The sequence below is a fragment of the Salvelinus fontinalis genome, unplaced genomic scaffold, assembly GCF_029448725.1.
Source record: "Salvelinus fontinalis isolate EN_2023a unplaced genomic scaffold, ASM2944872v1 scaffold_0073, whole genome shotgun sequence".
NCBI lineage: Eukaryota > Metazoa > Chordata > Actinopteri > Salmoniformes > Salmonidae > Salvelinus > Salvelinus fontinalis.
Genome location: NW_026600282.1, coordinates 122,525 through 135,388, shown reverse-complemented (window position 1 = coordinate 135,388; position 12,864 = coordinate 122,525). Strand labels below are relative to the sequence as shown.

At 42.9% G+C, this 12,864-nt stretch overlaps 1 protein-coding gene across 1 annotated transcript; it reads left to right on the top strand.

Annotated features, from left to right (window-relative positions):
- Window positions 1-11,085: 11,085 nt before the first annotated feature.
- LOC129842885 (cytochrome c oxidase assembly factor 4 homolog, mitochondrial) lies at window positions 11,086-11,361 on the top strand. Its single transcript, XM_055911581.1, is given in 1 exon segment — window positions 11,086-11,361. A coding segment is annotated over 1 exon segment (276 nt).
- The last annotated feature ends 1,503 nt before the right edge of the window (window positions 11,362-12,864 follow it).

Below are 12,864 nucleotides of genomic sequence, written 5' to 3'. Positions count from 1 at the left end.
TGGGACACTTACAGGGAGTTAGGATTAGTCCCTTTTGACTGTTGTAAATTAAACCCAGAGGAGGAGAATCAGCAGGCTAAAGGCACATAGTCACAAAGCAACTCAGTAGGTGTTGCCTTTCAGATCATAATTAATAGGATTATATGGGCAGCAGGGACCTGATCCTAGATCAGCACTCCTACTCTGAGACACTTCATGAATACAGGCCCAGGTGAACAGTGTCCAGTCTGGTACCAGTAATACAGAGCAGCATGTGACTGCCTGGTATGTTTTATCAAAGGGTAACAGTACGGAGCACTGTAGAGGCGAGAGGTTAAGCATGGTGATGTCATCACCCATCCGTCCATCTGTCAGAGTTACAGCACTACAGACACAATGACACCAGGCACAATAACAAATAAAGCATATCTAAGTAGTAGCGCAGACCCCCCCCGTCCATATAATCTTACATGAATTGTGATCTAAAAGGGTCATACTGAATTTAGATCAGCACTCTGAGACTCTTTGTGAATACGAGCCCTGAACTCAGCTGAACTTTGGTCTCACCTGCAGCAGCGACACTCACCTGTCTGTCTGTCATCTCAACAACAAGCTGAGTCTGGGGAGGGAGATCTCACCTGAGGACCTGTTAGTCTAGTTACCCTCGGCATCATAAACACTGTTCAAACTAACAAGATTCTAAAGCGCCCCATTGTGACATCATCACTTCTTCCTCAACTGTTTCTCTCTCTCACTACCTGCCCTGTATTGTCCACCTGTAGTGTGTTATTCACACACACGTGTACACTCCATTCTTCCTTCTCCCTACGCTCCTCAGATACTCTGGGAATAAAGGCTAATTAGACAACAGGTGCTCATTAGTCACTCAATTAGGAGCCTGTCACACCTGAGACCTGAGACCTGAGTCCCCCTCCCCCTCCTCTCATTCACTCTATTCTGGCAGGGCTCCTTTAGTTGGACATCGTTTGATTGACAGGGGATTAAAGTTAGAGAAAGAGCGAACAGGGGACAGATTCTTTCAAATACACTTTTCTATCATTCAAATAATATTTTTTAAGAATTACCATAATAGTCCGGCACAGTGGACGCATCATAGTACCAATAAAACCTAGCGGTAAAACCCAGTAATGGTTCCAATCATTTTTTCCCCCATTCATTTTTGCATCTGGGATTTTAAACTACTACATATACGGTATGTGTTTCGTGTAGGCTTACCGTGGCGTGAAGTTTTGATAACAATGTAATTCTCTCTAGGACAAGGTGTCACGTTTGTCGTACGAATCGGACCAAGGCGCAGCGTTGTATGCGTACATTCTATATTTATTAAGAAGGAAAGACATTTCACAAATGAACTTTTAACAAGGCACACCTGTTAATTGAAATGCATTCCAGGTGACTACCTCATGAAGCTGGTTGAATGCCAAGAGTGTGCAAAGCTGTCATCAAGGCAAAAGGCAAAATGGCAAAATGCCCCGTGTGGCTCAGTTGGTAGAGCATGGCGCTTGCAACGCCAGGGTTCTGGGTTCGATTCCCACGGGGGGCCAGTACAAAAATGTATGAATGTATGTACTTGTAAGTCGCTCTGGATAAGAGCGTCTGCTAAATGACTTAAATGTAAATGTAAATGTAAAAGGTGGCTACATTGAAGAATCTTAAATATAAATACTGACTGGTACTGTCAAAAATATAAACGTAACATGCAACAATTCCAAAGATTTTACCGAGTTACAGTTCATATAAGGAAGTCCATTTAGGCCCTAATCTATGGATTTCACAAGACTGGGTTATGTATCTGTTGGTCACCGATACCTTAAAAACAATTGGCGTCACAATGAGCCAGAATCTAGTCACGGTATCTCTATGTATTCAAATTGTCATCGATAAAATGCAATTGTGTTCATTGTGCGTAGCTTATGCCTGCCCATATCATAACCCCACCGCCATCATGGGTCACACTCTTCACAACGTTGACATCAGCCAACCGCTCGCCCACACAACGCTGTACATGTGGTCTGCAGTTGTGAGGCCGATTGGACGGTCTGTCAAATTCTCTAAAGCGACATTGATAGAGGCTTATGATAGAGAAATTAACATTAGATTGTCTGGAAGGAGCTGTGGTGGACATTACTGCTCCCTCAAAATTTGTGCACAACTGAGAGAAATAAGCTATTTGTGCAGAAAATTGGAAAATTAATGTGATTGTTTTATTTCAGCTCATGAAACATGGGACCAACACTTTACATGTTGCGTTTATATTTTTGTTCAGTATATTTTGGCAACCCCACTGCAATTTGGGTTGCGACCTCGATTTTGAATATGACTGTTTTTTGGGGGAGGTATATGTAGACTGGGCTATTGATTTTATTTTCTCACTCTTTTAATGTGGTCTGGACGGGGGCTACGTTGTCATTTACTCAATGCGGTGCGGAGAGGGAACTCAGCTGGGGTGTTCAGAGATTGTTATTTTATGTACACCATTTATTTTCCTTTTATGTGAACGCAGCTATAACTACTATCCACCTTTACCCAGAGATGACTTGCACTAAAGTTTGATTACTGTTCGATGACGATGACTAGTACCTTAAATCTATTGCGCTATTACAAGAGACACACCTCTATGATGCTGATCATGCCAAACTCCACAGAGCTTGGGTGGGACAGGTGTATTTCTCATCTTTCAAATCCAACAGTAGAGGTACAGCCATACTTATCCATAAGAATGTTCCATTCATAATTGGCAAAAACATATCTGATCCGGAGGGGAGATTTATTTTGATAACTGGGTCACTGTATGGGCAACCAATTATTATCTTAAACATATACGCCCCTAACACAGATACTCCTGCTTTTATGTCGAAAATGATAACTCTGTTCAATGAGCATTGTGTTTCCTTTGGAGTGCTGGCTGGAAATTTTAATTGTACCCTGAACCCAACCCTGGACAAATCATCTCAAGTCCCCACCACAAATCCTAGATCTGCAAAGATGTTGAACTCTCTTACTAAAGAGATGGGACTGATAGATATCTGGAGAGAGACTAATAGCTCATCTATGGACTATACATACTACTCTAATGTCCATAACACCTACTCCCGTATAGATGACATTTTTATCCCAAAGAGTTTCATAAATTCAGCCACGTGTACAATCGGACCCATTGCGCTTTCAGATCACGCCTTTGTCCACCTCCGCTTTGACCTCTGCAAAAACATCCCGAGGTCAAAGAGCTGGAAATTCAACACCTCCATGCTATCAAACGAAGCGTTCCATACATTGGTAACTACATGGATAGACAACTACACACAAAACAACAAAGATTCTCCTGTTTCTCCGGCCACAATGTGGGACGCTGCTAAAGCCACACTAAGAGGTCATCTAATTGCATATGCTTCCTCTAAGAAAAAAGCAATGGAAGCACACAGGCTAGATCTGGAGAGGGAGCTGGAACTCTGTGAAAAAGTACATAAACAATCCCCAGACAGCACCTCCTGGAGTCAACTTAAAGCAGCCAAAGCCAAACTGAACTTGGACTAAACTCGGGAGATACAGTTTTTATTTTTTATTTACTAAACAGAAATACCATGAGTACAGCAATAGGCCGAGTAGATTGCTTGCTTACCAATTAAAAAAAGAGCAGTCAGAGCGTACAATCATGGCTATCCGAACAGCAGAGGTGACCCAAAAATATCAATTTAACTTTTCATGATTTTTACTGAAAACTATATACCTCTGAGAGAAAACACACGGAGGCAGAACTCCACTCCTTCCTAGAGGGAATCTCGCTACCTAAACTATCAGAGACCGACCAAGAAGATCTCAACTCCCCCTTCACTCCTGAGGAGATCCTGGAGGCAATTACCTCCATGCCACCTAATAAGTCCCCAGGCCCAGATGGATTCCCCAGAGAGTTCTACAAAGCTTTTTGGCCCCAGGTTAGCCCTATTTTCATGGCAATGCTGTAGGATTTTTGCAAAAACTGAGTTCTCCCAGACTAAGCTCGCATTACAGTGTTGCTCAGAAAAGACAAGGACCCTCTATCCTGCTCCTCCTTCCGGCCCATAAGCTTGTTGGATTTCGACTACAAAATAATTACCAAATTGCTCGCCAAAAGACTAAACACTCTTCTTCCCAAAATAATAAAAGCGGACCAAACGGGATTTATTAGAGACAGATAATCTTCTGATAACATTCGCCGTCTTTTTGATATTATTGATCAAGTAAACGCACAGAAGACCCCTGTCCTGCTGGCTTCACTGGATGCTGAGAAGGCGTTTGACAGGATGGAGTGGAGCTTTCTGTTCTCAGTCTTAGAAAAGTTCAATATGGGCCCAAACTTTATTAAATGGATCAAATCACTATACTCTCATCCAAATGCCATGGTGACTACTAACGGACTGAACTCTGACAGATTCCCTTTGGGACGGGGCACAAGACAAGGGTGCTCGCTGTCCCCCCTGCTCTACTTGTTGGGGGCGGAGCCTCTGGCAGAGTTGATAAGGAGTAATCCAAGTAATATAGGTGTTTCTGCAGGCGGCCTGCAGCACAAGATTTTTCTTTATGCGGATGATGTCTTGCTCTACACATCCAACCCTGAGAAATCCCTCCCATTTCAGACACAATTGCTCAGTATGGCAAGGTTTCAGGTAATAAGATCAATTTTAACAAATCCACGATCTGCCCTTCTCAATATTACACTCACCAGCTCTATGAAAACACTATGTCCGTTCCAATGGAAGACACAGGGGTTTCAATACCTTGGGATATTCATAACACCAGATCTGAATAGCCTCTTCAAGGAGAATTATCTTCCACTCCTGGATCGAATCAAGAACAATCTCCAAACCTGGATCTCCCTCCCAATTAGCTTAGTCGGAAGAATTAATGTTATCCGTATGAACATCCTCCCTAGATTGAACTATTTATTTCAGATGCTCCCATGCTATCTCCCAGTTTCCTTTTTCAAAACAACTAACCAAAGCATCACCAAATTTATATGGGGCATTAAAAAACCTAGGATCAAGTTCTCCAATCTATCGAAACCTGAATCTAAGGGTGGTCTTGCCCTTCCCTCCCTTAAATTGTACTACTGGTCTGCCCAAATCCGCAACATGCTAACATGGATCACAAACAGACAATGTGGACTCAGATAGAAGCCCAATCCTGTGGTTCATTGCCACTAAGCTCATTTATATTCATTAATAACTTTAGTGAAGTGGGCAACATAGCCAAAACCTTTGTGATTTACAGCACCCTACTAGCGTGGAGAGAATGTAAGAAATACCTGGGCATTTTCTCCCAAATATGATCTCACTCGCCTATAGTAGGCAACCCAGACTTGCCAAAAGCCCTGAGGGATGCCAACTTTAATCTTTGGCATACTCTAGGAATCAGGACCTTTTCAGACCTATTTCATCAGAAGACCACTACACTGAAATCCTTTCAAGAGCTCTGCAGTGAATTCAATGTGCCAAGATCCCATTTAAAAAAAAAAATATCTTAAAATTAGACATGTCATTTCCTCATTAACTTCCAAGAGGAGGTTTAGAACTCAGTTGAATGAAGTTGAAACCATTCTTGTCACAGCACACTCCATTAAAGGCAAAATATCTTATATCTATAGACTCCTTTCTGAAAAAGGAGGCTCCTCCTTTACTCCTTTGAAAATAATCTGGGAAAAGGACCTTGGTCTGACTATCAGTGATGAGTTATGGGCGGAGGTTTTCGACAGGGTATACTGCTCCTCTACTAATGTAAAAATGAAAGAATCTTATTACAAATTTTTGTACAAATTTTATTACACTCCCTTGAGACTCCATAGAATGAAAACAGACATTTCTACTAACTGTAAAATATGTACCTCTGAAAGTGGAACCTGTATGCATGTATTTTGGAGCTGTAGAGAGATTGCCAGATTTTGGCAATCTATACATACTGCTGCAGAGAAAATACTAGGTGTACAGTTTGATATGACCCCGTGTCTCTATCTTCTTAATGCCCAGCAGGACTTTGTTCTTGATCCTGACAGAGAAAATTTGTTTATGACCATTACATACTTTGCTAAGAAATGTATTCTTCTATTGTGGGCCTCTAATACCTCTCCTACATTTAAAATGTGGATTGACCAGATTGTTGACTTTCTCCCTCTTGAAAAGCTCACTAATGACCTCTGCAAGAGACAGCCCAAGTTTGATAGACTCTGGTCTCCACTACTCAACTATATTTCAAATTGGACAGAGTGAATGGGGTGATTAGGGAAATGAGCAGATACATGTTGTGTAAGGTGCTGTAAAATCTAAAAACTAATTATTTGCTCGTCGTCTCAGCTAAGGCTGGAAATAGCTAATAAGAACCTTGATAGTGCTGTTGCAAGTTTTATATTTTAAATGTTTAAATAATTATTCTTTGTGTGTATGTATATATGTATATATATATATATTATGATTTTTTATTTATTTATTATTATTTATTTTGTATATTATTATTATTATTATATATTTTTTTTAAGTCTGTCTCACCTGTGAATGTGGAATGTGTTTTGTTGGTTGATTGAAAAACCAGAAAACGTAATAAAACTTTAAAAAAAATGTTTTTTAATCATCTTCATAAACATATGTCACACTGTTTGATTGATTGACAGGGTCTGATGAATACACTACTTCTAATACAAAACATATAGTTAGTACAAAGAATCAACCATTAAAAATGTGTGTTTATAACATAAGAACATAAATTCAGAATCCGATTACAGAACAACAACGACACAGTATCAATAAAACACATTTTCTTTTCAGTTTCAGTCCATTTTTGACATTGTTTCTAATCAGAGCTTCTGTACCAGGCTCTGGTATGAATATAACCCTGTGAACAACAGCTGCTTATCCATTCCTTAGTCAGAACATTATATGACTCAGATGACGCAGATAGATAGAGAGAGACCATAGAGGCAGAGAGAGAGACAATAGAGGAGGCAGAGATATAAAGAGAGTGGAAAAGGGAGGCAGAGAGAGAGAGAGAGGAAAGAGGTGGCAGAGAGAGAGAGAGAGAGGAAAGAGGTGGCAGAGAGAGAGGGGGCAGAGAGATAGAGAGAGGAAATAGGTGGCAGAGAGAGAGAGACAATAGAGGAGGCAGAGATATAAAGAGAGTGGAAAAGGGAGGCAGAGAGAGAGAGAGAGGAAAGAGGTGGCAGAGAGAGAGGGGGCAGAGAGAGAGAGAGAGGAAATAGGTGGCAGAGAGAGAGAGAAAGTGGAAAGAGGTGGCACAGAGGGAGAGGAAAGAGGTGGCAGAGAGAGAGAGAGAGAGGAAAGAGGTGGCAGAGAGAGAGGGGGCAGAGAGAGAGAGAGGAAATAGGTGGCAGAGAGAGAGAGAGAGAGTGGAAAAAGGAGGCAGAGAGAGAGAGGAAAGAGGTGGCAGAGAGAGAGAGGAAAGAGGTGGCAGAGAGAGAGAGGGACGAGGTGGCAGAGAGAGAGAGGAAAGAGGTGGCAGAGAGAGAGAGAGAGGGGCAGAGAGAGAGAGGGACGAGGTGGCAGAGAGAGAGAGGAAAGAGGTGGCAGAGAGAGAGAGAGAGGGGCAGAGAGAGAGAGGGAAGAGGTGGCAGAGAGATAGAGGAAAGAGGTGGCAGAGAGAGAGAGGGAAGAGGTGGCAGAGAGAGAGAGGGAAGAGGTGGCAGAGAGAGAGAGGAAAGAGGTGGCAGAGAGAGAGAGAGGGGGCAGACAGATAAAGAGAGGGTGCAGAGAGAGGAACGAGGAGTTAGAGAGAGAGGAAAGAGGAGTGTTAGAGTTACATCCAACTCTGAACATGCAAATGTGCGAAACAAAATATTTAAAGGAGACATTTAAAGGTAATTACCGATTGAGCCGAAATATGCAGTGTTTATCGTGAATGAAATATCCGGGAACGTGGGAACATTGCCTTAAAAAGAGACGTTGTCCACAAGCTCGATTGGATTGAATCCCGGCCTAACAGTCAATATAGACACTTAATGATGGTGCCATACCTCTTGTTGACTGAAGTTTCTGAGGAACAGGTACAGCCGTGAAATTAGTGTTGCCTTTTTCACTGTCAGATAAAGTATCACTACACAGTGTACTTCCACGTCCCAAAAATAGGGATTGTTCAGTGAGAGAGCTGAGAACTTAGGACGGAGAAGCTTAACATGGAATCAGGTGATCTCATGCACTTCCTCGAAAGACACTCCCTGTCCCTCTTCATGCAGAAACTTCATCTCATCCCTCAGGGAAGGGTTGGTCCGTGCACAACACAATCAATTGGAAATAATTAAACAATTATTGTATGATTCATTCAGCACAACCAAGAACAACGTTGAGTGCATTAGTCCAGTGTTTCCCAACCCTGGTGTCACGGCCGTCAAAAGGACGAGACCAAGGCACAGCGTGATAAAAGTACATTCTTCTATAGTCTAAGAATGAACACTGAACAAAACTAACTAAATAACTAAACGAACCGTGAAGCTATACAAATGAGTGCTGAACAGGCAACTACACATAGACAAGAACCCACGAACACAAAAGGGAAAATGGCTAGTGTTTCCCAACCCTGGTCCTCCAGTACGCCCAACACTACACAGTTTCCCAACCCTGGTCCTCCAGTACCCCAACACTACACAGTTTCCCAACCCTGGTCCTCCAGTACCCCCAACACTACACAGTTTCCCAACCCTGGTCCTCCAGTACCCCCAACACTACACAGTTTCCCAGCCCTGGTCCTCCAGTACCCCAACAGTACACAGAGTCCCAACCCTGGTCCTCCAGTACCCCCAACACTACACAGAGTCCCAACCCTGGTCCTCCAGTACCCCCAACACTACACAGAGTCCCAACCCTGGTCCTCCAGTACCCCCAACACTACACAGAGTCCCAACCCTGGTCCTCCAGTACCCCCAACACTACACAGAGTCCCAACCCTGGTCCTCCAGTACCCCCAACACTACACAGTTTCGTTGTAGCTCTTGACAAACACACCTAATTCAACTCATTGACTTGATGATTAGTTGACAAGTTGAGTCAGTTGTGCTTCTCTAGTTTTACAATATAAATCTGTACTGTTGGGGGTACTCTAGGACCAGGGTTGGGAAACACTGCTTTAGTCAATATGCATACAGTGAACTTGGACTCAAATAGAACAAATATCACCATTATTTTACCTAAACAGATTAAGTGTTGCAGATGTCCCTCCTTCAGTTCACCAAACTCCAAAGTGATGTCCAGCAACGGACCACCTTTTGTGTACTGCATGTGTTTCAGAAGTTGACTGTAGGGTTTCCAGTTCCTGTAGTTGTAGTTGTACTTCAGAATTACATTGCTCTCACACACCCAGCGGAGTCCAGACACTCATAGCACCCTTTGGGAGACCTGTGCCTGAGGTAACTAAAAAAGTAAAGTACAAAATGTCAAAGGACGAAGTGGTTGGACGAAAGGACAACTTGGCAGCGATTACAGCTTCAAGTCTTCTTGGGTAGGACGCTACATACTTGACACACCTGTATTTAGGGAGTTTTTCCCACTCTTCTCTGCAGATCCTCTCAAGCTCTGTCAGGTTGGATGGGGAGCGTTGCTGCACAGCTATTTTCAGGTCTCTCCAGAGATGTTCGATCAGGTTCAAGGGCAAGGACATTCAGAGACTTGTCCCGAAGCCACTCCCGCGTTGTCTTGGCTGAGTGCTTAAGGTCATTGTCCTGTTGGAAGGTGAACCTTCGCCCCAGTCTAAGGTCCTGAGGACATTGGAGCAGGTTTTCATCAAGGATCTATCTGTACTTTTCTCCGTTCATCTTTGCGTCGATCCTGACTAGTGTCCCAGTCCCTGCCACCCCCATGCTTCACCGTAGGGATGGTACCAGGTTTCTTCTAGACGTGACGCTTGGCATTCATTCCAATGAGTTCAATCTTGGTTTCATCAGACCAGAGAATCTTGTTTCACATGGTCTGAGATGAATAGAAAACATTGTTTGACTCGTTTGGACAAACTTTGCTGGTAACGTTTTGGAATGCTTTGTATGCATGTTGAAGGACTGGATTATTGAATTCAATGGTGCCAACTAAACTGCGTTTTTGGGATATAAAGAAGGACTTTATTGAACAAAACGACCATTCATTGTGTAGCTGGGACCCTTGGAATTGCAAACAGAGGAAGATCTTCCAAAGCAAGTGATTTATTTTATCGCTATTTGTTATTTCGTGACGCCTGTGCTGGTTTGGAAAATATGCTAACGTGATGCACTGTCCTCAGACAATTGAATGCTATGCTTTCGCCGTAAAGCCTTTTAGAAATCCGACAACGCAGTTCGATTACCAAGATTCTAAGCTAAAGAATCATGTATGACACTTGTATTTTCATGAATGTTTAATATTATGATTTTGAATTTTGAATTTGGCGTGCTCCGATTTCACCGGATGTTGTCGAATTTGATCCCGCTAGCGGGATCTTCGCACTAAGGGTTGATCAGGTGTTAAATAAACTGAAAAGGAGATTGGAGACTTTAATACATCCCACTGGGCACCAACGTTATTTCAACGTCTAGTTTTGATTTACATTTAGTTGAATTGTCTTCAAACGTGAATTCAACGTGACAATAACAAAACATTTCACCACATCATTTTATTAAGGTTAAAACACCATATTAATCTTCACCTTCTGCTCCTGACCAAGTGCTTATTCTATGATGCAATCCCAGACCACTACTGAAGATGGATTTAAGGTCTAACCTGAAGCCAGTTTGTGGAGCCTGAGTTTAGGGTTAGGTTTTGTAAAGCACATTGTGACAGAAACATTTGTAAACAAAATAAAACTCAATTAAAGTGTATTGATTGATTGATTGTACTGTGCAGCAGGGTTGGTGTTAATTTAATTCCATTTCAATTCAGGCAATTCAGGGAAACTGAAATTCAATTTAGTTGTACTGAAATGATGCAGTCAGTGGCCCAACATGTACATTATCCTACTTAATGTATATTCTCTTACTCCCTCTAAGCTGTACCCGTGTGCCCAGCATTTTTACAATTGTGGGGGTGTGCCAAGATGGAGGTGTGGGGGCTAGTCTATCTCTCCTCCTAGAAAGAGCTGCCTCTCAAAATGGCCTCCCCTCCACCCCAGAACCGGAGCCGTCGGCCCAGCCCCAGCGAGGACCAGGATGAGGAGGAGCCAGTGGACCAGATGATCAGCAGGACAGGCTGTATGGAGCAGCACTATGCCGTCCAGGAGGGCAGGGCCGACCACCAGGACTGAAGGAAGTGTCAGAGACAGGTCCAGACCTTCAAAGACTGTATGATGATCTTCCAGAAAGCCTGGAAGGAACAGCTGATGAGTCAGGCTCAAGCAGCAGCAGTGTGGGACACAGAGTCTCCTTAGAAGAGCGAAGACTGGTTGGTGTTGATCAATTCAATTCCCCCTTTTTGTGTAGTTCAACGCAGTACAGTCCCACATGTTGTTACAGACGCTATGCACAAGGTGGCAGTATGACCTCAGTTTTCTCTGAGCAAGGTGAAGGAAACTTTTCAATCACAGCCACATTCTCACAGTCACATTAAAATGAGAGTCTAGGATTGCACGGAGGGACACAGTTTTATTTTGAAAAAGTTGTATTTATCCGATTGTTTTCCATCAAAGATCATACTGAGTGTAAAATCCACAATCGTAGCACTCATACACCCAACCTCCTTCCCAACCTCTCATCTCTTAGCAACAGCTATGGTCACCTTGCTTTTTTGTACAGCTTTCTAATAACTCCCCGTCTTTAAGTAGGGGGGAATTCAGACCCAAGTTACGTGAATTGAGCTTCCTTATTTATGCACCTTTCTCTCCACGTATTCTGACCATGAAATGAAGCAGGAAGGAAAGATTCTTAAGGGAAACACATGTGTCAGCAAGGTATTGGTTTGGGGTGGAGATGCAGAAATGGAGGTGCGTCAGAAGTGTGTCTAGAGAGATGCTGTATTCTGACCTTGATTTCAGCAAACTGTCAACATGACAGGTATTTCGGCCTCTTTTCCACAGTGAAATATAAATAGCTGTGTCATTATTCCACATTTTTATTCTAGGTATATGGCTTCTTAATTTTCTGGAGTGAAGTTTGGAGACCAGAGCCGAGGCTGTAGCCCAGGGGTATCAAACTCATTCCATGGAGGGCCTAGTGTCTGTGTGGTGTTGTTTTTTCTGTCAGTGAAGACAACCAGGGGTGAATTCCTTACTAACTCATCAGTCAAGTAAAAGAGAGGAGCGAAGAAACGCAGACATTCCTCCCTCCTTGGAATGAGTTTGACCGCTGTAGTCTATGGAAACCTGTGTGCACAGACAGTAGACACGCGCTGTAGTCTATGGAAACCTGTGTGCACAGATAGTAGACACGCGCTGTAGTCTATGGAAACCTGTGTGCACAGACAGTAGACACGCGCTGTAGTCTATGGAAACCTGTGTGCACAGACAGTAGACACGCGCTGTAGTCTATGGAAACCTGTGTACACAGACAGTAGACACGCGCTGTAGTCTATGGAAACCTGTGTGCACAGACAGTAGACACGCGCTGTAGTCTATGGAAACCTGTGTGCACAGACAGTAGACACGCGCTGTAGTCTATGGAAACCTGTGTGCACAGACAGTAGACACGCGCTGTAGTCTATGGAAACCTGTGTGCACAGACAGTAGACACGCGCTGTAGTCTATGGAAACTTGTGTGCACAGACAGTAGCGCCAAACCTACTGAGTTAATTTAGTTGATTTATGCACTATAGATTGTTTGAATTCTATTATATAATTATAAAAACTTTTAAGTTTTAAACATTTTTCAATGCTATCCGCTGTATCAATATTAGGCCTAATCGCCCAACATCAGTGGCCGACCTCACTAATGCTCTT